Below are 26941 nucleotides of genomic sequence, written 5' to 3' on the forward strand. Positions count from 1 at the left end.
GTTCTATGTTGTTATTTATCTGTGATTTACCCCAAAATGTCTTCAAAGACTCCAGTAAGCAGTGGAAATATTGGTAATGCGCTAGACAATATTGACCTCCAGAGGCCCAGCAAATTCTTTTGTTCAGTGCCAATCAGGTCCTGAGGATTCTGGACGAGAGAGAGGTTCAACCTGTAGCAGTTTACTTTCTTTCCTGAGCATGGAACTACAGCAGCAGCTGAGATTCTTTCATTCACAATAAATGAGACAGATTTATTCAGCAAGGGGACCTCATATTTCTCTGCCATGAGTTCTAATAAGATAAGATCTTGGCTAATATAGTAACAGCAGGATATCAGATTAGATGATCTCTTGGGCATGCCTGGTAAAATGAAATCAGTCATAGAGTATAGCTGCATCTGAATATTGTCTATATTGTGCGCAGAATTATTTGCATTAGACTGTGTATAAAACTAACAAACTAACAGCCACCCTGCCCCTTCTTCTTGAATTTATTCCTTTCATTAGTTCTCCAGGAAAAGCAAAGATTTTCATTACTGTTTAGTATACACAAATTTAGTGATGTACACAAAGTTAGTGATGTGAAAAGAAAGAAATAGTTCACAGATCACGTGAAAAGGTTCTATGCACAGGAGAAAAACTAGCATCCATTTAGCAAAGGAAAGTAACTGCGACATGGGACTGGGCTTACACCAGCTCTGTAAGGTTTGCTGAAATATTGTTCCAAGAGAGGGTGCAGGTACAGAGTAAGTGGTCCTAGTTTTCACAGAAGAGAACAAATTTCCCCTTGTGACAGCCCAAGATAGGTGTTAATGCATTCGGATAAATACCTTAATTTACTGTGTGCTGAACACGAGGCTGTATTCTGATTTGTTACACTAGAGTAAATTGGAGGTAATTCAGTGTATTTCCTTCAGAGTAACTGAGATCAGAATTTAGCCCAAGATGAACTAGCTGCAAAGTTCAGGTACATACTATAATCATTTGAAGTAGGGAAAAAATGGATTTGCAAAATCTGCTGAAGACACCACGATAATCTTAGTGTTGCCACTGCTCACAATTTTATTGCATGTCTCACCATATCTGAAGTTTTTCTTAAAGCCTTGCATTTAGATCAGGAATCCGCAGTGTGCAGCTCCAAATCCGCCAGAGGCTCTTTAAGGACTTCCTTGTGGCTCCCAATGTTATAATTGCAAAGTAAAACTAACCCCTCCTGATTATTTTCAATAAACAACGAACATCCTGCAGTAAACATGTATCACATTACAAGTCATTGTGTGTGCTCTATTCTTAAAAGAGGGGTTACAAAAAGCATGGTTTTACATTATTTATTAAGGACCGTCAGGTATTCACATGTATTGAAACTCTTGAATTATTGAGTTTATTACTGAATTTAAAAAAAAAAATGGCTTTTCTTGCTATTTTGGTTGCCGACCCCGACCTAGATCTATGTGACTAGAAATGGACTGGAATTGCTATAGATCTGAGGAAGTGGGTCTGCCCCACAAAAGCTCATCACCAAACAAATTATTTTGTTAGCCTTTAAAGTGCTACAGGACTACTGGTTTGTTTACACCAGAAAGAGATACTTTAAAAAACCGGCCTTAGAACGATTCCCAGAGGAGGGATTTCCCCGACAGATCAGCATGTCTGACAGAGCTGATGTTCCCTGCATTTTTAAAGCAAGAGCAGCACGCAACAGGGAAGCCAGGGGAAAAAGGCCATTGCCACTTTAAATGACTCAGGAAGTAAAATCAGGATGGCCTGAACTTCAAAAGTGAAAGTAGCTGCTGGTGTGCACTGTGGCCTGCTAGGCCTGGGGCAGGCGGGATACTCGCCCAGGCCGCAGCGGGGAGGTTATGGGGGTGAGTTAGGACCCACCTGCTGGGAGGTGACCGGGATCAGGCTGGGATCTGCCGCAGGAGAGGCAGCAGAGCAGCTGCGTGTCTCTAGGCCGGCAGCAGCGGGGGGCTCGTGCCGGGAGGGGGAAAGCTGCTTTCCAGGGCCCAGCAGCAGTCCCGGCCCGCGAGCTAACCCCGGGAAGAGGCCAGGAGGGGCCGCGGGCTGCAGCCCCAGCCGCGCTGCGCCGGGAGAGGCGCGCCATGGCCTCGTCGCAGGGGGAGCTCCCCCCCGACGGCACGTGCGACGTGTGCGAGCCCGATGAGGCCAAGAGCGCCGTGGGGGTGTGCGAGGCGTGCGGCTTCTCCTTCTGCCAGCCCCACGCGGCGGAGCACGGCCAGAGGCACCCGGCCCATCGACTGCGGGGCGCCGCCGCCGCCGCCGCCGCGGACGAGGAGGCGGAGGCCGAGGCCGAGGCCGAGGCGCCCAAGCTGGAGCGGAAGAAGTGCGAGGAGCACGGGCAGGACCTGAGCCTGTACTGCCAGGAGCACGAGGAGATCATCTGCGTGCTGTGCGCGGTCACCGGCGCCCACCGGCGGCACCAGCTCATCACCTTGGACCAAGCCTATCAGGCCGTGCGGGTAAGGCTGTCCTCGGACTGGTCCCGCCTCTCAGCGGGGTGGGAGGACGCGCCCCTTCCTCAGCTTGCCCAGTCAGGGGAGCGGGAGAGCCCATTGTGCTCCCTGGGAAACTGAGGCAGGGGCTCTGCTGCAGCTGGTCCCTGTCAGGGCCCCTGCACAGCCTGGTTATGGGGGTATTGGGCCAGTGCAAAGGGGGTGCAGGGTGGGGGCTGGGCTCTTGGTGTTTCCCCCAGCTGTGCAAGCGAGGGGGTGTTTGTGCTGCCAGAGAGGGACCAACGTCCTAGCAGTTCCCCATTGCCACAACCACCTTTGGGGCTGGGGCAGTACAACAGGCTCATCTCAGGCCTGCTGGATGCCACATTAGGAGCTGAGCTGGCCCTGTGCTCCTGAATAAGGGAGGCAGAAACAACCTGCTTGCTGCCCTTCCACCAATGCAGAGGTGATTCCCCTGACAGCCATCTATCTGCTCAGCCAGCATAGGTGTGGCTCCCCTCTTGCATGAGTTGACAGTGGAGCAAGTCCACTGGTGGCAGTGGAGTTGCCTCAGAATTCCATCCAAACCTCAGGCCCTCTCCTTGTCTCTACCGTGCAGCGAGGAAACTTTGCTGTAGTGTATTGCCGCTTACAACTTGCATATAAACCAGCTCCTGCCTTCTGTGGTCTGCAGTTGTGAGGGTTTCATTTGTACCCTCAGTAGGCTGCCTGGTGAAAGCATGGATGTTGACACACTCCAAAACCCAATCCATGTTGCAAGTTTTTATCGGTAAAACTTGCCTTCTGCAGGAGAACGCAGGCTGTGTGTAGAGTATTCCTCATTCTGGGGAGGTTTAGATTTTCAGAGTTTCCATGTCTGCTCCGGAGGGAAGGTGTGAGGTGCTTCTGTGTATTCTTCCTTTCCCAGAAATGATTTTGCCAATTTTTTCCATATGTTGGGATCACGTCTGATCTGTGATTTCCCTGATGTTAACAGCCCCTTGAGGGCATTTTTTATACAAAAACTGAGTGTTGCTGATCCACCAGCTCCAGTTTTTGATATCAGGAGTAGCGTGCACAGGATTTTTCATTTAGTATCCATTTAAGTCAATTGACAGTATGCCACTGGCATAAGTAGAAGCTGCATCGGACTCTTATTTTTAACCTGTTTATTAATATGTCTGAGGACTGCTGTGTAGAGGAAGCTCCTCCAACTTTCACAATTACAACTACTCTTTCATGTCTGGCAGCCCAGGGACCTGGATGTTGCCAGATATTCAAATATTGTGGATGATAGAGAGGTGTACTTAGCAATGCATAACACTAAAGAAAACAAGATTAGATATTAGGATATTAAGACACAAACAAATGTATGCAGTGTGCTTTATTTACCAACAACAGTAGTACTGTACACTGTAAACTTATGCTGTATTTGCTGCATTTATTTGTATTTACTTTCACTATACTGCACTTATGGAAGACAGAACTAAAATTTACTTGTGGTTAAAATGCCAGTTATTTGAGAATTCTGGATAATAGAATGCCAGATATGAAAGAGTTTACTGTAGTTCACATCCTTCTTTTTCTTTGCTCCTTTAATTCTTTGTTGGTTTTGCTTTTGGCTCACAATGGAGCTAAGTATCGGAGGGGTAGCCTTGTTAGTCTGGATCTGTAACAGCAACGAAGGGTCCTGTGGCACCTTATAGACTAACAGAAAAGTTTTGAGCATGAGCTTTTGTGAGCACAGACTCACTTCTTCAGATGCTGGTCTTGGAAATCTGAAGGGCCAGGTATAAATAAGCCAGAGCAAGGATGGGGATAACAAGATTAGCTCAGTCAGCAAGGGTGAGGCTTACTACCAGCAGTTGATCTGGAGGTGTGAACACCAAGGGAGGGGAAGCTGCTTCTGTATTTAGCCAGCCATTCTCAGTCTTTGTTTAATCCTGAGCTGAGGGCATCAAATTTGCAGATGACTTGTAGCTCAGCAATTTCTCTTTGGAGTCTGGTCCTGAAATTTCTTTGCTGTAGGATAGCTACTTTTAAGTCTGCTACTGTGTGGCCTGGGAGATTGAAGTGCTCTCCTACACCAGCAGCACCATTACAGGACCTAACCAGATCAGCCACACCATCGTGGGTTCATTCAGCTGCACATCTACCAATATAATTTATGCCATCATGTGCTAGCAATGCCCCTCTGCTATATACATTGGACAAACTGGACAGTCTCTACGTAAAAGAATAAACGCACACAAATCAGATATTAGAAATGGCAATATACCAAAACCTGTAGGAGAGCACTTCAATCTCCCAGGCCACACTGTAACAGACTTAAAAGTAGCTATCCTACAGCAAAGAAATTTCAGGACCAGACTCCAAAGAGAAATTGCTGAACTACAAGTCATCTGCAAACTCAATGCCCTCAGCTCAGGATTAAACAAAGACTGCAAATGGCTGGCTAAATACAGAAGCAGCTTCCCCTCCCTTGGTGTTCACACCTCCAGATCAACTGCTGGTAGTAAGCCTCACCCTTGCTGACTGAGCTCACCTTGTTATCCCCACCCTTGCTCTTGCTTATTTATACCTGGCCCTGCAGATTTCTAAGACCAGCATCTGATGAAGTGAGTCTGTGCTCACGAAAGCTCATGCTCAAAACTTTTCTGTTAGTCTATAAGGTGCCACAGGACCCTTTGTTGCTGTAATGGGGCTAAGTGACTAGGTAATCTGCAAAGCTAGGCAGGGACTTTGTGGCTGTCCTCTACCTGGTAATTAGAAGTATTTTTCCCTAGCTTAGATCATGACTATGGTAAGCTTTCCTTGGGTTTTCAACCATGGCTACCGCTTGCTTAACTCAAAAGAAGCAGCTAGTTAGACTGCTTTTTTTTTCCCCTCTCTCTGCTTCTTTGGCAGGTGGGGCAGCTACAAGAGTATGTTTGGGTTGCCCACAGGAAGTAACAATAAACTGCTTCTTTCTCCATCTCTTCCCACCCTTCTGTTTTTTGGATGGGTCTGATGGGGATCCAGAAGGGCAGGAGACAGGTGAGGCAAGAATCAGGAAAGAATATGGAGTGGAGGATGGGGGGAAATATGTGGGATAGAGAACAAGGGGAGATGGTGAGATGGCAACATCAGTGCTGGGACATTGACATCTGAGGATGTGCGAAAGGAAACCAGCCATCAGTCAGTTATGAAGCGCATCTTCAGTGGTGATGGACAGATGAACACCTTGAGAACTACAGAATACTATCTGGCTTAGGCAAGCAGCTCTCAACAAATGGAACATTGCTGGGTGTCCTTGGGACAATTGTTTGCTGTCACACATCCCTTCTTGCACTGTATCTGCCTTCTCCTTAATGATCTCAAAGGAGGAATTGACATGTATAGACCTCTTGCTCTGGGAAGCTGGAAATTCTTTGTATATTTCATTTGCCTTCTGGGAAAGTGTGCCCTGGCAAACCAAAACACAGCTGGTAGGTTTAATTTTAGGCCTCCCTTTCCAGCCTTGTTTGTTGTTTTCCTGCAATCCCAGGAAAAGCGCTGCTCTGTCTGTTATGAAGTGTGGGAGTTTTAAAGCCATGGTGTTAATTTTCTAAGTACCAAAATAGAAAAGAGAACGAAATACACAGACGTGCTGCTTCCTCTTTGTTCACTTCACTGCAGGCTCGTTCCGCTAACAGTCAAAATGACAAGCTAAAGGATTGATAGCTCCTATGGATACATCCTTCTGAAGCTGTGAGCTTAGAGGGTTGAGTGGGGTGGAGATCCGGAACCAACTGTGTTCTAAGCACTAAATTCACATGCTCAACTGTTTTGTTTTGAAGAGGTGGAGGCAGTTCCTTATAGATGAGCCCTTGGGCAGCCCCCCAGGAGAGATTCAGGTGCTGCCCACATGGTTAGCAGAGCAGCCACAGCCACCCATAATGAGCAGCATGTGTTTTCTATTGGTAGTACACATCTGCTCATGCCTGGGTGAGCATAACAGAATTTATTGTACCTGTGGATGGGAAAAAAAATAGAGGGGAATGCTGGGGGAGAGGGAGAGCTAAAAGTTCTGCAGAAATGCTCCCAAGCCTAAACTTGTCTCCATGGTATCACTTGAGTGTCTCTGTTGTTATGCTTTCCTTTAGAAGAGGTGAAAACTTCAGTAACACAGACTCTGCTAGCTGCAATCCATCCGCAATCCAGACAGTCACAAAGGGGAAGGGGCTGGTTAACAGGCTGAAATCTTGTTCATGTTTGGCAAGGTCATTCTTTGGCTAAGGGTTCCAAGTCAGTATAACACCTAGAAAATCCAAGCTGGGCTTCACCTGCTAAATTTGGATCTGAATCAAGGTGTTGCCAGTGTTTGAGATGGTGCAGGGCGGTGAATGGATTTTTGGGGTCTGAACAGAAGCGTGTTGTCTGACCCCTGAGGAAAGCCTTACACGTTTTGAAATTCTTACTGGAATTTCCTTTGGTCCTCAAGTATTTTCCGATTAGAACAGGCAGGTAATGCAACAGGATCAATAAAGGTCCCTTTCATTAAGGGATTTACTTTTAGGTGTTTTGAACATCCATAGTTTCCAGTGATCTGGAGTAGAGCTGTGGGTCCTTAGCAGCTCTTTAAAAACGGGGGGAGATCCTTGTCCCTCGACCCCACTCCAGTTCCTTTGTTCTAGAGAAAAAGGCTGAAATGGTATAAAAGGTTCTAGAGCCCAGCCCTGGAAGGGACTGGCTTCACCTTGGGCAGGTCATAAGGAGTCCCCTGAGAGTTAATGTTCACAAGCTCTCAGTTTTGGGTAGCGTTTCAGCCCAGCATAGCCAGTTTAGTGACTGTCGCTAAGCTAGTGGCTGTTTCAGGCTTGGAAGAATTTGTCAGGCTTTGCTGCACCATGCCACTGAACAGTCACTTTTAAGTAAATCTGTTGCTACTCTGGTGACTTTTTTACTCTTGCTCATGCTCAGTGAGTGAGCTTCATTTTTGGTGAGGCCCTGCTCAGAGTCCATGTGCACTTCCTGTTCACGCGCACGTCAGGGGCATCAGAATTTGGCAAGAGGGTAGCAAGGGTTAATGTGGTGACACCCGATGATCCTTGCGTAACTTATGCAGCAGTTGTAGTCTGACCTATTGCTACGCAGCATCCAGGAGTATGGAGGATGGAGCGTCCAGCTGCAAACTATCTCACTGGGTTCAGTAGGTAAGAGGTGGGGAGGCCAGGCAGGGTGCACTGAGGGAGGGCATCTCCCTAGGCGCTCATCTGAGCTGCTTGCTTCCCACAGACACTCACCATTCAACCTCTGCATCCACTGATCCCTCCCCCGGCAGGCACTTGGAACCCACAAGCCTCCTGTATCTCCTATACAACTCCCAGAATCCACCATCCTGCTGCCCTTGAATCTCCCCTAGACTGAGCCACCTGTCTTGCCCACCTTTGGTAGGCACTTAACATCCAGACCTTTGGGCTACGTCTATACTACAAGATAAATTTGAATTTACAGCGGTAAGCTCGATATTACAATGTCACTGTCTTCACTGTAAATACCATTTAGCTTGATTTAGGGAGTACTAATATTAATACCATAACATCGTCGAAACCAGCTGGGTGTAGCATCAAATTCGAATTTAAAAGTCTGAATGAAGGCCAGCGTGGGAGTGCCACATCTTAAAGTCAAAATTCATTAACCTCCAGAGGTGTCCTGTGTGTATCCCATAGTGCTCTGCTCTGGCTGCTTCCATCTCTGCTGCTCTCCAGGTGTGAAGGAATTAGGTAGCAGGAACCCTGTGAATTTGAATTCAGCACCAGGAAGCCTGTGGCTGTGGGGACATGCTTGTAGGAGAGGCTGAGAAACTTCTTTCTTTGTTATCGATGCTGTGAGTGCCTCCACCCATTCAAAACAGCCCCAACATGGAGTTCATGGTTCTGTCTCTACCTCTGCAAGCTGAGCACTTGGATTTTTTTTCAGTGCTGGTGCCAGCCCCTGCCCCGTCGCACCATGTGGCAGCGAGGCTTTTGGGGGGTCGTGCATGAAAGACAGGCCGAGAAACTTCTTTTCTGCAGGTTACATTTGTGCATGCCCCCCCCCATCCCCCACAGGCGCCCTGTAGTTGGGGTCTTTGCAGCGCCCATCCACATCACAGGGCTAGCCCCAAACCCAATTAAAGGACGTGCCTGCTATTCAGTGCGGACCATGCTGCCAGGCAGCACCATGTCCTGGCTTGCGCGTGGTGAGGGTTCCGATGAGGGGAAAGATTTTTCAGGGGCTGGGTGCTGCCGGCGGGGGAAGTGTGCTCTGGTGGTTGATTTTGGGGGCTCTATGCAACCAGGGGGACTGCTTCAACTGGTCGCCCACCCCCCCAACAAAAATATTTTCGGGAATTTGCAGCTGCTGGGACGGGGGAAGTCTCTCCCAGTGGCTAAGATTTTTGGGGCTTGTTGCTGCCAGTGCTGGGGGGACCGTTTCAACTGGCTCTGCAGTCACAGGCCCCACATCCCCCTGGAGAAAAATATTTTTGGGGGCCTGCAGCTGCCATAGGGACATCCTCCCCCCCCCCCCACATACAAAAAGATTTTCAGGGAACAATTTCAATTGGGCCATCATACTCTGTTCCACCTAAACCTTCACCCCCATGAGATGAGGAGGTCCAGCACCCTGACAGTGAGTCAGTGCTGGCCCCCCCACGTGAGCACCTGTGTTTGTTGAAATTTGGCAAGCCCCATCCCTTTTGCTGTATAACCCTGTGTTGTGTAGTTGGAAGCCAAAAAACTTTTTCTCAGCCTTTTCTACTTTTCTGTCCTCTTTCTTCACTCTTTGGCCCCCTTAGAACAGGAAAGAATGGGTGGATGGCCAGAGGAGAAGACATTTAGTGCTGGGTGATCCCAGGGTATAGAAGCTGTGCAATGGACTGGGAAGCCAAATCCTTGCCTCAAAAAATCTTTTTTTTCTAAACCGTTACTATCTTACTCTTTCTTCAAGCTTTGCATTGTTCCTGTATTATTTTCAGAGATCATATGCAATCAAGGGAGTGGGGACAGTGGCTAGAGGGCCAGTTGAGAAGTCTCAGACACCTCCTGCTTTTACAGCTACAGTTATAAAAAGCAATTCAGTTGTAGAAGCAAGAGATTTCAGTTAATTTGACTATCTTTGTTGGTGCCCTACTTTTCTTTCCTTCCTAAATGAAAAACGGCTGTTTGCACTGAAGTCAGCAACATCACTAGCAATGGCGTCAGATGTCACATCTAGAAAGTAGTGTAGAGCTGGGGTGTGATGAAAACAACCAGTAGAAAATGATCACCCAGATGGCCACCCTGAGAAAGTAGATGCTCTCTGGAGCTTAGAGATTTTTTCTTTTTTTCCTCCATAGGTAGACTTTTCAGGTTCCAAATGGTGACTTTCTGAGTGGTAGTTGCAACATTGACCCATAGCAAAGTCCCATAACTTGGGCTTTTAGCCATCTGACCCTCCCATCCCCCTGCTACCTTGGGAAGTAAAGGTACTCATTTTCTACATTTTTTTTTTTTTTTTTAAATTTCAAAGTTCATGGACTTAAAGTAACTGAATACGCTCCTGATTCATATTTGTCCAAATCTAATAATGATCCATCTTGATTATAGATTAAGCAGATGCATACTGTGTTCACTTTTAATTTCCTTGGAGCACAGTTTCTTGACATGCACTATCATGTTTCTTACTGAGTTCCTAGTAGAGTGTCCATATCTAACATTACCCAGTATAGATGTGATCCCGCAGGATGCTGTGTGCTCTGACTCGGTGAAATCCTTGAGCACTGAGGTTGCGTTGTACTTTCCTTTGTGCAATGGCAGACCTGCAGTAGCAAGGATATAATTGGCCATCTTCAGTCAAGTGGGTGGAGGGATAAAGTTGGTTAGATTTTTACAAGCTTTAAATTGCTGGCTGTACTCCTGTAGTCACAATGGAGAGAGAATCTTTAAAGAGTGACAAACGCTTTTGGCTGTGGCTTAGGTCATCCTGCTTTTAGAATCAGAGAGGCAGCTGTGTTAGTCTGTATCTTCAGAAATAACAAGAAGTCCTGTGGCACCTTATATCTCTTAGTTTGTAAGGTGCCACAGGACTTCTTGGTGCTTTTAGAATGTGTGTGTCCAGACCTAGCTCTCCTTTCCTAAAGACCACGCTCCAAATAATTGCTGGAAACCCTGTCGCTGAGGTCCTGATATTTTATGAACAGGTGACAATAGCCAGTCTTGTCTGACTTTACAAAGTGATACTCTGATAGCTCATTTATTAGAAATGTTTCTGGTGATGGGCTAATGCTGTAGAAGAGCCACATGGCAGGTGAAATGAAAGACTTGTAATGCCTAAGCTGATCCTAGTCTCTGAACTAGGAACTAGAGGTGCTACTGTAGAGGATCTGGAGCGCAGCAGAAGTTTAAATTGTATGGAACATGCTCGCATCTCTCTGCGTTGACACTTAATGTCTGTAAATGTCTTTTGAGAGGGAAAAATGCTCTTATTTTCTGTCTCTGCCATGTCAGAAAGTGTCTTAAGGATCATTGGGGTGCTGCTTGCATTGTTTAAATCACTCTGCCTTCGGTCTCATGTCAGTCTAGTCCTTCTGGACACTTCCCATTGGTACCGCATTGAAAAAATTCTATTTGGAAACACTCCTGCTTCTGTACCATAATTTAATAGTTTACCAGTTAATTGGTTGATTACTTGGAACACCGGTACAAAAATAAGATCTTTGTTTTGGTGTTTCTGTTCCCATTGCTTCTCCCTTATTTGAAATCCAAATCTGAACATGTCTAATGTCATAATTGATTGCACAAGGAACCTTATAGTGCTGTATAAACATCTGCATTAGACAGGCTTCCAGTGAGGAATGAGCAATGGAAGGGGATGATATTGTCAGTACAGGATTCCTGTTCTGATGCGGCCGTCCCAAGTAATATTTTTAAAGAAAGAAATTGGAAACATGCAGTAGAGGCAGAATCACCTTGAAATGGAAGGGTACATTTTGGTCAAGGGAGTGATCATGGCTGATAGAGTGGGAGCAGTTCGGAGGGACCCAGAAGCAGCAATTCCTGAAGAAATCCTGTCTGGTTCACCTGGCATGTATTCAGCGAGCAATGCCATCATTGTTGCCACACCTTTTGAAAGAAGCCAATGTTTTTTGCAGAGGGCCTCACTTCATCCCATTCCAGCGTGTGCTTTATCCTTCCTCATTTTGGAGGGCTCCATGTCAACACTGTCAAACATCAGGAGCAACAGGTTGGGTGTGAGACCTGGAGAGCTGGGACTTTGGTTAGCACTTGCATAAAGCTGCACTGATTTCCGTGCTGGGGAGTGAACCAGGGCAGAGGAGCAAGTGCCATCCTTCCGAACAGTGCCCGCAAACAAAGCTTTGTTCATTTGCAGATGGCACAAAATGAAATGGACTGACACTGGCACACCTCACTCCCACTCCTATTACTGGCTCTTCTTGGGATGTTCAGGCATAAATGGGTGTGTCTACCCTTCGTGCAGTGGGAACAGCCTCCCCACAGGACACTGCCACATTGAGATTCTGTTAGCTGGTGGCCAGGTAATGTGCGGTGAGGTACTCCCCTGGGTCCTAAGCAACCCAGTTTTTTACTGTTAGAGCAGGCAGCTCCTAGCACTCTCACCCACGGCCAGGCTGTAGTAACCAAACGGTTAAAGTTCTTTTTGTTGTGCCGGCTGTGTTGCAGTAACAAAATGGTTAGGCTCAGAGCTTAACTAGTTACAAGTTTATTTAAGCTACAGTTATAAGCATGGGGTTACAAAAGGCTATTGTTTACTTCTTATATGCTAGCAAAGTACAGGTGTTAACAAGTTACGTTACAATCCAATACAAAGATATCTGTTATCATCTAACACAATGATATCTTGGCACTAGTTACAGAGCTCTAATTCTTTAGCTGTGCACAAAAAAGTCAGAGACCTAGCATGGGTGTATCTTACCCTCTCTGCGTCTCTCGATACCAGCATAGCCAAGCCGGATCGGTCACTCAATTCCGCGGAAAGACGAATACGAGGTTGGGTGTCCCCAGCTGTGGACCTCGGGAGGCAATCACCTGACCCGACCAGCAGGAAGTTGGTTGAATGCACTCAAAGTTAGAGTTCTGCTGGACCCATCTTTTATACCCCTTTTGGGTTATGTATTTTCTTTCTTATCTATGGTGCCAGATCATACTGGTCTGTCTTTGTGACACCAGTTTGTTACGAGGGCATTTCTTACTTAGTTTGCACTTGTAAGACAAGAGATAAGCAATTTAGGAGTACAGGACATTCTTTTGTGCGGGCGGGGCACGTCCCCTTCTGGGTGATTGTGTGTGTGCATCATATTGATCAATGCCAGCTGGGGTGATTTCTGAGGGTCCCCCCCCCCTCATGTTGACAGTCTGGCCTGTTAGCCTTCTAGCTGTACTTTCTGCTTCTCAGGGTCACGATAAGCTAGCATATCTGGGCCTCAATGAGGGCATCAAAGACTGTGCTGTCAGCAGCCATTTCCGTGCCATGTGTGCTCCTAAGGTGGGGGGGGCAATGAGCAAGCTGGCTTGTAAGGGGGAGACTTTGTCTGGCTACATTTTATCTACACTGCCACTGGGAATGAGCCTTCCAGCCCAGGTAGATGGCTGCTGGGGGGGCCACAAATTAGTGCACTTAAAATAGCGGTGTGGACATGGCAGCTCTGGTGGAAACATGGGTTGATCACATGAGCTCAAATCTAGGCAGTCCGTTACGATGCTCTAGAAGCAACCTCCATGCGGCTATCATTAACGCTCAGTGGGCATAAGTCCTCCAGAGATGGCCGGTTCCCGCTGATAGCTGGTGGGATGGCACAATGTAAAGGTTCGTGCCCTCCCAACAGCTTGTGTTGCACACATCCTCCTTCCCTTAGTGACCTCTCCCTGTAGCTTCCAGGTGTATGGTGCTACCTCTCCCCACAGAGCTAAAACAATAGCTCCTCCCTGCAGCTCCCGCTGCTTCCTGGTGCCTCTACCCATGGCTGCAGCTCACCAGCTCTAGGAGCTGCCATCCAAGGAGGAGGACCAGCCTGAAAAAGCTGGCAGAAATCTGGGGGGGCACATGGCTTCTCTCCTTCTAAACCCCAACCACACATTATCTCAGAATCCTTCTATCCAGTCTGAGGGGCCAGCTCCCAGCTGCAGGGTGGACAAAGCCCATGTGACCCAGCTGCAATATGGTTCTTCCTTGGTGAGGGGGTTGGTCTCAGCTGGTTCGTAGGCTTTCCCCTGGTTACGACCTATGTTGCAGTTTTTCCTGTGTGGATGCTGCTTCTGCCCTTGCAGGCAGGCAAGAAGAATTGTTGGCACCGAGTTTCTGAGTAGGAGTGGTGGCTGTCAGCTGGAGGTATTGGATGCACCATGTGGTGGTGTCTCAATTGCTCTTGGCTTATGAGCCCAGTCATGTACCTGTACTGAGTGCCAGAGCCCTTCTGGCCAAAGGTGTTGGTGGCTGCTGAGGACTGGGGGAAACTAGGAAAGTTCAAAATGGAAACTGCCCCAAAACCATCCTGGCTTGCTGAGCAACAACCACATGTAGTGTCACTTCTTGTGCTGGGGTTACAGTAGCCACTGCAGAGAGGCACAATAAAGCTTACTTGCATTCCTTACTCCTTTATGTGCAACACGACCAACAGTGTTTTCCATGAGGTGTCCGTGGCTCTTCTGAATGCCATTCAACTGGGTGTGTCCCATGTCTTGGAGAAAATTGCATTAAGACCCCTGTCTAACTCTTGTATTTGTCACTTGGATCATTCTTCTCAAATAAGTGTAATTTAATTTGTGCATAGAACAGTTGAAGCAAAGGAAACGAATAGTCCAGGGATTCCATAAGTGCCTAGTACTTCAACTCTCTCTCCTGAAGTATGAACTCCTTGATTGCTTCCTTAATTAGTTCTTTCCTTTTATAATCTCTCACTGCTCCTATTTATAAACGGATATACAAAAAAATGCAATATTAAATTATCAGGCAGCTGTGCCCGTGAACCAGCCATCCCATTATTATAGCTCCTCCGAAAGAACCTCATCCTGTAAAGTGCTGAGTGTCTCCTGCAAATTGCTGGGCCATTGGCTTTAGTAGTAGTTGGGGAAACAAGGAGCATCTTGTAGGATTGGGCCCTAATTCAGTGAACATGGGTGTAGGTGAGCCATGAAACAAAGTAATGAATGAGTCAGCCTGTGCAATTGCATTTAATTTTCATTCCAATAGTTTTCTCAGCTCACTTAGAGGCTTTTTCTTTTTTGTTTATTGTTTTGTTTTTCTTCCTTGAGACTTTTTGCCTGAATAAAAATAGTCCCAGAAGATCAGGCACATGTATTCAAGGCTTCACTGCAACTTGGCTGATAGAATTAGCTGAAAAATTGCTGCCTCCCATTGTCCTGTGAAAATCCTTGTTATGCTGTTTATTGACCTCTGTCTTCCCTTCCTTGTAGAATAGAGAACCTGTTGACCTGAAGGCGGCCATGCTGGAGATGGTGGAAAGGTTGAAGTTCAAGTGTGCAGACCCTAAAGTAAGTTATTGAAATGTCTGTGTGAATTCTGTCTCGCTCGTTTGCTTGGTCACCTTTCATTCTCCTTGAGTTAAGCACGGTGGATTTTTAATGACTATCTGAATGTTACATTAAGATCTAATTAAGTATGTCAATCAGAACTATGGAAAGCAGACTTCTGATATGCCTAGTGATATGTCTCATAAATTTCCCTTCTGTTTTATGACTTTGACCATGCACAACAAGCTACACTGCTGCTCAGGCAACACCAGAGAAACATGCCCTATTGGGGAAACAAGGACATCAGTCTTTCTTCAGTTAGCTAGGTGGTGATGGTAATCAGTACCCCTTTGGAGAATATGCAAAGGCTCTTTGTGACAAAGCTTTGCCAGGAGCTGTAAAGGTGACAATCTACTTGGAAGAACTGACATTTTGGAAAGAGAAGGGGAGGCATAACATGTCAAAAGTTCTTATATCAGTACAGAGTTGGAGAGCAGACTAAGCGTTACTTGTTTCTCATTTGCTAACCAGAAAACTGCAATGGAAATGGCATTTGGAAAGCGTCGTTTGAGGGCATGGGAATGGTGGCCAGAAGGAGGAGCCACAAAGAGTTCAGCAATAGAAAGGAAAGAAGGCTTCTACGTAACGTTGCAGTATTGTAAGCCATAGTACATCAGCAAAAGTGAGGCTAAATGATTTATGCAAGAAAGTGTCTTGCTGTGGAGGAGCAATGTAAGGAAAAGCAGATTTAGAGCATATATCAGGAGAAATGCATACGCAGCAAGAACTGGCAGAGTATGGAGTTGTCTCAAGGGAAGTCACAAAAGCTCCATTGCTTGGTGCATTGAAAACTCAGTGAGACAAAATAGTAGCATAAAAAGTGGCCACAATGTATAGAGTACAGGAGAACCTCAGAGTTACCGACGCGAGAGATACTGGGAATTAAGCAATCAAGCAGCTGCAGAGATGCTGGTTTGGTGTGCGGGGGGCGGGGGGGCAGGGGGGGAGTGGCGGTGGGACGGGACGGAACAGTATAGCACTGTGTTTAAATGTAAAGAGGTAACAGAATTTTTGTTGTGCATAGTAAGGTTTCACAGCCATATTAAATCAACATTTAGTTGTTTAGCATTATGAACAGCCTCCATTTTTGCAGTTTTTGCAACAGAGGTTCTATTGTAGTAGAAGTAGGTCTTCTCTAATCCTGTGCACTTGTATTCTTTTGCAGTTTCTGATTTGTTTCCGTATTTCCCTCCAGGTGTTAAATCATTTATTTATTTATTTGTAAGTACTTCCGGGATTTACAGTTAGCATACGCTGTGCATCTCACTTGCTTCAGGCCCACTGAGGAGTGTTTAGTACAAAAATTCCAAAGGTAGCTGGAAGGAAGCTGTGATCAAATCAGCACTGAATGTACCAAAACAGATCATGGACTGTAATGAAAGATTTGTTATATTAACACTCAAACCTTAACTGGGCTTTGGTACGGTAGGTGGGGAATGGATGGCTGTTCCCCTCCATCATAGCCAACATTTATTTTTCCATCTATAATAGATTGTTTTGTGACTGAGATCCCCTCTCCACGTCCCCTGCTGCAATCCTCCTGGAACATCTGCTTGAACCAGAAACAAACAGCAGTTCGTTCTTTGGATGCTGTGTCTTTGCCTGAACATTCTGGCCCTGAAATCCTCCCGCGCTTTGTTCCTGTAGCATTTTTTTGCCTCTAGCACCACAAGACTTGATTAATCGAAATACTGAAATCCCACAGGCACTGTAGTTATTTTTAGCTTTAGAGCTCTGCAAAGGGTGGATGAAGATTTATGATTTTGTCTAATATAAGTCTAGCAGCTCTTCTTTTCCCAGCTAGGACTTGGATGGATTCCAGCAATCTCCTCCTCTCTCTCAAAATAGCCTTTGATTTCTTTAATTAAAAAGTTCAGAAGGGCCAATGCCTCCTTCAAGATCCCAAGGAATATGGATGAAATAGCAATAATGTATAATGTTAGGAATTTCTGCTTATGTCTGCTTTGGGGATTATAAACTGTTTTTTTTTGAAAAAACATACACTTATTGTGAGTTGATTCAGTGTCTTGGTGGTGGGAGGAAGAGAAGGCTAGTTAGACTAGTGAGGCATCTTCAAATGTTTGGAGACCCTTTTTGGACACTTACCTAAGTTCTGAGGATCTCTTATTTGACTAGCTCCTTAAGAATGGCCTCCATCCTTAACTACATGGTGAAATGGAAGGGTAGGGTAATATTAAACAGTTGTCTTTCAGAGAAGTTGACATTTGTTTTGAGGGGATAAACTTTAGAATATAAGAATATCCATCTTGGGTCAGACAATTCTCTAAGAGCAGCCAACAACAGATTTCACAAAGACAGTCTATGTTAGGGAAATAGGTCAATTTCAGATATGCAGTTCTAGCTATGGCATTTGCGTGGCTAGAATCAACATATCGGAATCAGTTTATTTCCCTAGTATGGACCTAGCCACTCTACTCTTCCATCGACTTCCCTTATTTCACACAATAGTGTGGAGTACAAGGGTCGACTGCTGACCTAGAGAGATCGATTTTGCTGCATCTTTACCAGATGTGCAAAATCAAACTCCGGAACATTGACTCTGACTGGGTCAATCTTTTCTTAGTATAGACAAGCTCAAAGAGAATGAGCATGAAAGGGCAACTATCAAACAATCCATCCCCTTTCCTCTAGTCCCAGCCACTGGCAGCCAGAGCCTGGGGGACAACCTTGACCATCTTGTCTAATAGCTATTGATAAACCCATTCTCCGTGAACGTATCTAATCCTTTCTTGAAGGCCAGCTATAGTTTTGGCCTTCACAACAGCCCCTGGCAACAAAGTTGTCTGTGCATTGTGTGGATTAGTACTTCTGTGTGTTTGTTTTAAACCTGCTGCCTGTAACTTTCATTTCTTCATTCTCTTTGGTTCTTATGTTATGTGAAAGAGTAAATAACACTTTCTTCTCACCCTTCATGATTTTATAGACCTCTGCCAAACCCTTCCCGCCCCATTATCTCTTTTCTGAGGTGAATGGTCCCAATATTTTTAATCTCCCCTCGTCTGGAGGGTGATCTATGCCCTTAATAATTTGCTGTCCTTCTTTGTAACGTCTCCATTTCTAATATACTTTTTTTGAGATGGGGTGATCAGAACAGCCTGAAATTCTGAAGGTGTGAGTGTACCATTGCTTTATATAGGCTACGTCTACACGTGCACCCAACTTCGAAATAGCTTATTTCGATGTTGCGACATCGAAATAGGCTATTTCGACGAATAACGTCTACACGTCCTCCAGGGCTGGCAACGTCGATGTTCAACTTCGACGTTGCTCAGCCCAACATCGAAATAGGCACAGCGAGGGAACGTCTACACGCCAAAGTAGCACACATCGAAATAAGGGAGCCAGGCACAGCTGCAGACAGGGTCACGGGGCGGACTCAACAGCAAGTCGCTCCCTTAAAGGGCCCCTCCCAGACACACTTTCATTAAACAGTGCAAGATACACAGAGCCAACAACTAGTTGCAGACCCTGTATATGCAGCACGGACCCCCAGCTGCGGCAGCAGCAGCCAGAAGCCCTGGGCTAAGGGCTGCTGCCCACGGTGACCACAGAGCCCCGCAAGGGCTGGAGAGAGAGTATCTCTCAACCCCCCAGCTGATGGCCGCCATGGAGGACCCCGCTATTTCGATGTTGCGGGACGCGGATCGTCTACACTGTCCCTACTTCGACGTTGAACGTCGAAGTAGGGCGCTATTCCCATCCGCTCATGGGGTTAGCGACTTCGACGTCTCGCCGCCTAACGTCGATTTCAACTTCGAAATAGCGCCCAACACGTGTAGACGTGACGGGCGCTATTTCGAAGTTACTGCCGCTACTTCGAAGTAGCGTGCACGTGTAGACGCAGCCATAGTGGCCTTATGCTATGCCTATCTTATTAGCTATCCCTTTCCTAATGGCTACTTACATTGCTAGCTTTCTTAACTGCTGCCACGCTTTGAGTGAATGTTTTTAGAGAAGTATCCACAATGATTTTAAAATCTTTCTTGATAGTAACTGCTTATATAGACGCAAGCATTTTATGTGGAAAGGTGGGATTATATGTCCCAAAACTTACTACTTTGCATTTATCAATATTGTATTTCATCTGCTGTTGTGTTACCTGGTCACCCAGTTTTGAGAGATCTCTTGTAACTCTTCACAGTCTGCTTTGGAATTACCTATCGTGACTAATTTTGTATTGTTTGCAAATTATGCCACCTCACCATTAGTCAAAATTATCTGGACGAAAAGGCAAAGATCAACATCACAAGTCTCAGTACAGATTCCTGGTTGGACTTGATATTTACCGCTCCCTGTTCTGCAAAATGTCCATTTATTTCTACCTTTTGTTTCCTGCCTTTTAAATAGCTATTGAACAGTGAGACGCTCTTCTCTTATATCCCATAACTGCCTACTCTGCTTAAGAGCCTTAAACACCATGTCAAAGATTTAATGAAAGTCACACTTCACTATATCTATGGTATCACCTTGATCTGCATGTTTTTTGACCTCTCTCAAAGAATTGTTGAGGCAGTTCCATTTACATAAAAGCTATGTTGGCTCTTCCCAAATAGTGTTCATCTGTTTGATAATTCTCTTCTTTGCTATAGTTTCAACTAATTTGTCTGGTACTTAAGTTCAGATTATGGACTTTTAATTGCCATGGTTGTCCCTGGAACCTTTTTTTGATATTGGGATTACATTATCTATCTTCTAAACATCTGGCGCTGAGGCTGATTTAAGTGGTATGGCTAACAGGAATATAACCTAATGCAATTGCATATTTGAGTTGCTTCAGAACTCTTGGGTGAATGCCAGTTAGTTCTTGTGGTGTATTACAGTTCAGTATATCAGGTTGTAACAAAACCTCCTCTCTTGGCACCTCAACCTGGGACAACTCTCCAGATTTGTCATCTAAAAGACTGGCTCAGGTGTGGGAATCCCCCTATCGTCCTCTGCCATGAAGACCAGTGCAAAGAATTTATTTTGCTTCTTCACTGTGGCCTTGTCTTCCTTGAGTACTCCTTTATCACCTTGATAATCCACTGGTCCCACTTATTGTTTGGCATGCAGCCTGCTTCTGATGTGCTCTATTATTTACTATTTGTCTTTGAGATTTTTTGATAGTGGCTCTTCAGATTATTTTTGGGCCTGCCTAATAATACTTTTATGCTTGACTTGTTAGAGTTTATGCTCTTCTCTATTTTCTGACTTATGATTTGACTTCTAGGCCGTTTCTACACAGGCCACTTCCTTCAGAAGTGGCATTCTAATACACAGAGCGAAAGATGCTTATGAGGCGTGGATGCAAATTCCCCACACCTCATTAGCATAACGTCACTGATTTGGAGTTCGGTAGACCATTCTTCCAGACTCCAAAACACTGTGTAGAAGCACGGCCCCAGGGGGGCTTCCGGAAGGATGTCCTTCTTCTGGAGGCTCCTTCTTCCCGAAAATTTCTTCCTTCTCCCCAAAAGAGGTAATTTGGCTTGTGGGAAGCCCTGAAGCTTGGTCCTCCCTGCCTCTTCCCCTGCCTTGGCATGGGTCTGAAGCACCAAGGGAGTGAGGTATCTCAGTTGGGGTCCATATCAGTGAGAGGTGTTTTTTGTGGGGGAGCGGGGTTGCCAGGGTGTGCTACAAGCCAAAAAGCTTGAGAATCATTGTGTAGGGTGAACTTCTTTGGTATTTTCTTCCTCACAAGGATGCTAAATTTTAATTCTGTTTATGCTCACTATTACAGAACAGTTCAGCTATATTCACATCTTGGCCCAGATACTGTGTTCCACTTAGGGCTAAATCAAGAATTGTCTCTCCCTTTCTGGGTTCCTAGGCTAGCTTCTCCAAGAATGGTGCCTAGAAACTTTGTCTCCATCCTGCCTGCAGGTGACATGTAACCAGGTAATATGAGGGCCATTGGAATCCCCCATTGTTATGAGTCTTGTATTTTTATAGCCTCTCATTTTCCATTTCACATTAGCTATCACAATCCTAGCCCAGTTGTTGTTGTTATTGCTATATTCTTGTTGTTCAAATATGAAATTTCTAAACTGGTTCTATGATACAGTTTGATTCATTTAAGAGTTTTATTATATATGGTGCTGTGCTTTCTTTCAAATACATGATGCCAGTCCCCCACCAGCACTTCAGACTTTGTCATTCCTATATATTTTATTCCCTGGTATTTCCATCTCATTGGCTATCTGTTTCTGTAATGCCTCTTCTATCAATATCTTCACTTAATACCAGGCACTCAAGTTAACCCATTTTAGTATTAAGATTTTTACCATTTGTATGTGAGCACTTTTTCATTGTCTGTGCTTAATGTGATGTAATTGAATGGGACTTTTTCCGCTTGTGTTTCTCTTCAGTTTATCTCTGTACTTTATCAACTTCTGTCTTCTCTTCTTTTCTGAAATATAGAGTGTCCTCTACATTAGATCCTCCAGTAAGGATGTATCTGTTTGAATTGTGTTCTGCTCCACACCTGTCAGCTTTCCCCCAGCTGTTTAAACTCCTCTGTGACGTTTTTAAAGTTATATGCCAGCATTCTGGTTCTCTTGCATGGTTCAGGTGAAGCCCATTCTTCCTGTCTGGGATCTTCCTTTCCCAGAAGGTTCCCCAGTTTCTAATAAAGCTAAAATCCTCATGCCTAGGCCGTCCTCTCATCTACACTTTTGAGACTCTAGTTCTGCCTGTCTGTCTGGCCCTGTGTGTGGAACTGGAAGCATTTCGGAGAATGCTGCCAGGGAAGTCTCTCACGTAGCAGTCTAAATTTGGTCTCCAACACCTCTCTTCTACTTTTCCTGTATAATTGGTATCTACATGTATCACAACCACCAGTACTTTCCTAGCAATGGACACAAGACTGTCTAGATGTCTGGAGAATTCTAACCTTGCATCCAGCAGGCAGTTTCCATGGAGAGGAAGGATTTGGCATGGAACCCAGCGAATGTGGGGCGAGGGGCCAACCCCTGCTGCTGGTGCTGGCCCCTTGCCCCTCTCCCCCATGGCATGTGGGGGCAGGAACATGTCCCCTCCCCACTTACATGTTTGCTTCTGGTAGCAGCAGTGTTGGGAGATTTAACTTTGTATGTGTTTTTTGTTTTACTTATTTATTCTTGGGTAATTAATGGGTTTGTCAAAGGTGTTTGGAGCACTGGATAAAGCCAAAGTGTATTTGTGTAATAAAAATGCAAACAAAGAAGAACTAAATGGCTCAGACTAAACCCTGGCCATAAATATAAGCAAAAGCTTCATGGCTTTGTGACCCCATGTGTGCTAAACAGTTCATTGACCAGCCTGGGTTCTGCTACTTGCCTCTGCCCCTCAGCAATGAGACCAGAGGGAGACCTGATTTTTTTCCCTCAAGCCCTCCCTTTCTTGTCTGGGAACTGGGGTAACTTTGCTGGTCCTCCTTGGGGGATCTGTATCTCAAAAGGCCAAGCTTGTTCTTAGAGACGTTCTGACTCAAGGCTCTGCTCCTGCTGTGCCCCTTGAGCATCTGCAGATGAGGTTGCAACATGAATCCCAGTAAAGTCATATATATGGACGCAAAGTGAAGTTCAGAACTCGTGTGACGCCAAGAATCCCTAACTCCCATTGAAATCAATGGGGGACCAGGGTGTTCAGTCACAGGCAGGATTGAGTCCCTAAAAAAATGAGTATTTAACTGGCATATTGTATGTTTTGCATTACCCAGGTTTTCTGTACGTTAACTTTTTCCCTTTATATGGTTATCAACAGTTATCTTAATTTCCTTTTGCAGCAATGCTATATACTATACTTCTACACTACAGTGATCTGTTGACAGAAGTTACTGTCAGAAGAGATCTTCCGACAAAACTTCTGTCGAGAGATTGCAGCTAGATGGCGAAGCGGATTGAAAAAGTGATCCGCTTTCTCAACAGAACGGTCAACTGAAGCACAGCACACAGGGCTGCCTGATGACCCAGAAGCCTGTCTGTTGACAGAAGCCCGCTCCCACCCCCACCCCCTCTGCCTCTCAGAACATTGCCACACAGCATTTTTGTCTACAGATTCTGCTGAGAAAGGTGTTCTGCCTCACGGGGGAGAGCCAGAAGGCTGTCAACAAAAGTGCCGCATTCTGTCAATTTACTGTTGACAAGGCATATTTAGTATGGACATTCCATGAGTTGTGTCTACAAAACTTTTTTTGTCAAAATAACTTTCTAATGTATACATAGTTTATATCTATCTCTTTTTATAACTACACAAGTAAACTAGCAAAGCAGAACCTGATTGAAAGGATCCCTCTTTTGTTTCACAGGACCTAATTTTCAGTGACCACTTGTGAAAGGCACGACAAGTTTAACAGGCTGTGCATTTGTGTGTATTTATACAAACAGGAGTTCAGTAGCCTAAGGCAGTTAATTAGACTTGTACACTGCAGTTAACAACCATTCTGAAGCCAACTCAGAAAAATTAGGAAGAGCCCCCAACTTGTCTAGAAGAGAAATAGTTGCAGGGTGTACCTTGTGTTTGGTGGGGAAGGAGAAGCAGGCAGGGGAGAAGATTAAATGACCTTTAAAAATAAAAAAGATGTCCAGTAGCACAAGACTAAAAAATAATTTATTAGGTGATGAGCTTTTGTGGGACTGCTTTTTTGTTTTGATAGGCTATAGAATAACGTGGCTATCTCTCTGTTATTTTTAACCATAGCAACTTGAATCTTTTAAAGCTGTAAAATGTTTTTGTCACCTCTTCTGCTTTATGGTTTCTGTCAGAGAAACACAGGGGATTTAAACAGTTCAATACAAATAAAAACTTATCTCTTCATCTGAAGTTTTTAGCAAGTAGTTTTTAATAATCATCTCTGCCAAATGGTGATTTATTTGCCTGAACAGCTGATTACGAGGCAAATTTTGCCATTTTGACAAGCAGAGCAGAGCTATCAAACTCATTTTCCCTGGAGGAAACTAAATTTCATGTTCCCAGTGCCAGGTGATACGTAACATTTAATTTGAGACCCATGCTACCAACTTATAAAATTTTACCATGATAATAGTGATAAAGTGGCAGTGTTACATTTGACAGTCTTATTCCCTTTGCCTAGGTCATGTGCCTGTTCACACTGGGCCCAGATGCCTTACTTGGCATTCAACTGACTCACTTGTTAGATGCCAGGCAAATGTGTGAAGTGCAAAAGGAAAATGCCTCAGGGTATGGGGATAATGGCATCACAGGGAAGGTCCTGCAGTTAGTTCATGCAATTGATAATTTCCCACCAGAGCAACACAAATGTCATTGATCTGTAATTGAAATCCCCAGAGAGAAAAGAGCACCAATATTGACAAGTCTGTTACCATGAACGGGCAAGCCTGGATTTTTTTTAAAATAGTTTATTGATGGTATTAGCCTTGCTATGACCCTCTCACATTCTGCAATCTAAAGTGGGCCAGGCCAGCTCACTCTCTGACTGAGACACTGCCCTGGGGAGCAAGGTGAATGATTCACTAAGCAGAATATTTACCCCTTTGTCATTGCAGAATTCATGCCCCAGTGTGACCCTGGTGGATGCTTTCCCTCAAGTATGTTGACCATTGTTTCCTCCAAATACTCTACGCCCGTGTGTGGAAGGAATTTTGCTGTGTGAACCAATATGGAGAAGAGATGTGACACATCACCTCCTTATTAGAGCACATAACAAAGTTCAGCCCAGGAAGATCAGTGCCAGGGCTGGGGCATGACCAGAGCTGACCAGATTGGAATGTGGAGAGGGCTTGGGGGATGACCTCTGGCAGGAGGTGCAGGCTCTGGGATGGTGACGGGGATGAGGGGAGGTAGGTACTGGATCCCCTGAGAGAGATGGCTCTCCCTAGTTCTCTCTGACTGCAGCAGCTCTTGGATAGTTGAGAGGCACCTCTCTGCCAGCTGTGGCAGCTCCAGTGAAGCTGGGCTGGGGCCTCTCTCCTGGCCATGGCAGCTCCCTCCTGACCCTGTTGCAGCCAAAGGAGCGTGGCTGTCTCCCAGCAATGGGAGCTCCCTGCTGGGATGGAGGCACCTCTTCACCAGAGTGCATCTCCAACCCCAAAAAGACTCTTCACCCAGCCATGGCAGCTCTGAGCCCTTGTGCAGCTTAGAGGGAATTCACAAGTGGTGGTGGTGAGAGCGGAGGTAATCATCCTCTAATTTCCAGATGGTAGAAATCACTCTGCCTATCATAAATACTAACACCTAGTGCTGTTGTTGGATAATGTGTTCTCTATATGTAGTCCTCTGCTCCCATTATATAAGCACCGTACCATCTGAGTGCCTCACAGTTGCTGATGTGTGACTGTAATGTCACAACATCTCTCTGTGTCACAAGAACTACTCTCCCATTATATGGGGTGAGGGAAGCTGAGGCGCAAAGAACCAAGAACTTGCCTAATGTCACCCAGCATGTGTGTGGTGAGTCGTCAGAGTCCCAAAAGTCTCTGATTTCTGTGGAAACACAATTGGGCCCTTAAGTTGATGGAAGTTGGTATATAAATGTAAATTATGTATTGTTGAGGCAACTTTGGAATCCAAGGAATAGGGTGTGGCCAACGGTACGGCTGTGAGTGGATTGATTGCTCAGAACTGGCATTTGGTAGCTATTCCACCCTACTTCCTAAATGCTTAAATCAGGGGTAACCAAACTTTTTAATTGGGCCCACTTTTTGTCCCTGCAATTAGCAGGTCCCCCACAACCTGTCTAATGTAATCCAAACAGACAGAAGTTTCAGCTATGTTCATATGGAAAAAACAAAAACAAACAAACAAACAAAAAAAAAAACCCTTTTGGTACTTGTAAGAAAATGTCTGTAGAATATAAAAACTTTATTAATCAGGATATAAATGTGAATACACATACATAAAAACAGTCACACAGTTCAGCATTTTTAATGAGATGGGTGAGCCTGAGACTCAGCAGCTGATCCTGCTGCATCCCCCGCTTAGGAAATTTCATGCCCCCCCAAAGGTACCTGCCCCCCATTTTGCGCACCCCTGAGCTAGAGGAATGAGGTAGCATCATCATACATTCAGCAGTCAGAGATGTCAAGTGCTGGGTGAATGCCAGACTTTCATGGAACCAGAGTCACTAGCTACCAGTTCTGTTATTGGACAATGGCTGTCCACCAATGTCAGTTCATCCACAGTGCTACAAAAACCTCTAGCAACCACAACAAACCTTGAAGTGTGTAGAGTCCAGGTGAATTGTCCCAGCAGGGAACAGAGCAATGGACAGCCATGTAATAACCACCGTCTAAGTTGATGGGACTGCAACAGCTTCAACAATGAAGTGCATATTGAAAGCCCGGCTTTTGGCAGAGATGTAAACAATGAGGCCTGTTCTGTTTTTTCTCTGAGCCTTTGTCACGCTGCTGCTATAATTTTACTGAGGGGTGTCATGAAGAATATTTAATCCTGATTTTTATTAGGTAAGGTAATTGTAATTACAAGAGACGGAGATTGCTCCTTCACCAGGAGAATCCAACCCAGAGGTACTGTGCTGAAGTTGTCTTGTGACTCTTTGGCTTAGTCTACATTACACTGTTTTTCCTTAAAAACTCCCCACTGTTTGTGCTACCACTTGCGCTGTTCCACTTCTGTTAGGTTGAGTTGGGGGAGACTTAGCCGGGGGAGATTATCTGCTGGTTTCTTTCAGGTGTACTCTGAGCATCAAATCCCAGTACTCTGCCTCGATTGAGCATCACACCGGTGCTGTCACTGTTGGAGCTTTACTAACAGGAATCTTAGGACAAATATGGCGGTGGAGATGGGAGTGACACTGTAGGTCAGTGACAGGCAACCTGGGTTAGTGAGCAGGCAGCATGAGTGGCTCTCCTTCATCTCAACCGGCTGCAAGATTGTGGTAAGCACGACTCCCCCGGGATAGGGTTGTTCTGCTAACTGCTCTTACATATCTAGAATTCACTGGGTGTGCCAACTGAT

At 45.3% G+C, this 26941-nt stretch overlaps 1 protein-coding gene across 2 annotated transcripts in view; it reads left to right on the forward strand.

Annotated features, from left to right (window-relative positions):
• Positions 1 to 1796: 1796 nt before the first annotated feature.
• TRIM44 (tripartite motif containing 44) overlaps positions 1797 to 26941 on the forward strand; it is a 119959-nt gene continuing 94814 nt past the window's right edge. For both annotated transcript variants that reach the window (XR_012646003.1, XM_074997501.1), the window contains exons 1-2: positions 1797 to 2480; positions 14888 to 14965. Coding sequence is in view for 1 of the 2 variants with exons in the window: in XM_074997501.1 (XP_074853602.1) it covers positions 2103 to 2480; positions 14888 to 14965 (456 nt within the window). In the remaining variant the exon portion in view is untranslated. The remainder of the gene's footprint in view (positions 2481 to 14887; positions 14966 to 26941) is intronic.

The sequence above is a fragment of the Carettochelys insculpta genome, chromosome 6, assembly GCF_033958435.1.
Source record: "Carettochelys insculpta isolate YL-2023 chromosome 6, ASM3395843v1, whole genome shotgun sequence".
Classification (NCBI taxonomy): domain Eukaryota; kingdom Metazoa; phylum Chordata; order Testudines; family Carettochelyidae; genus Carettochelys; species Carettochelys insculpta.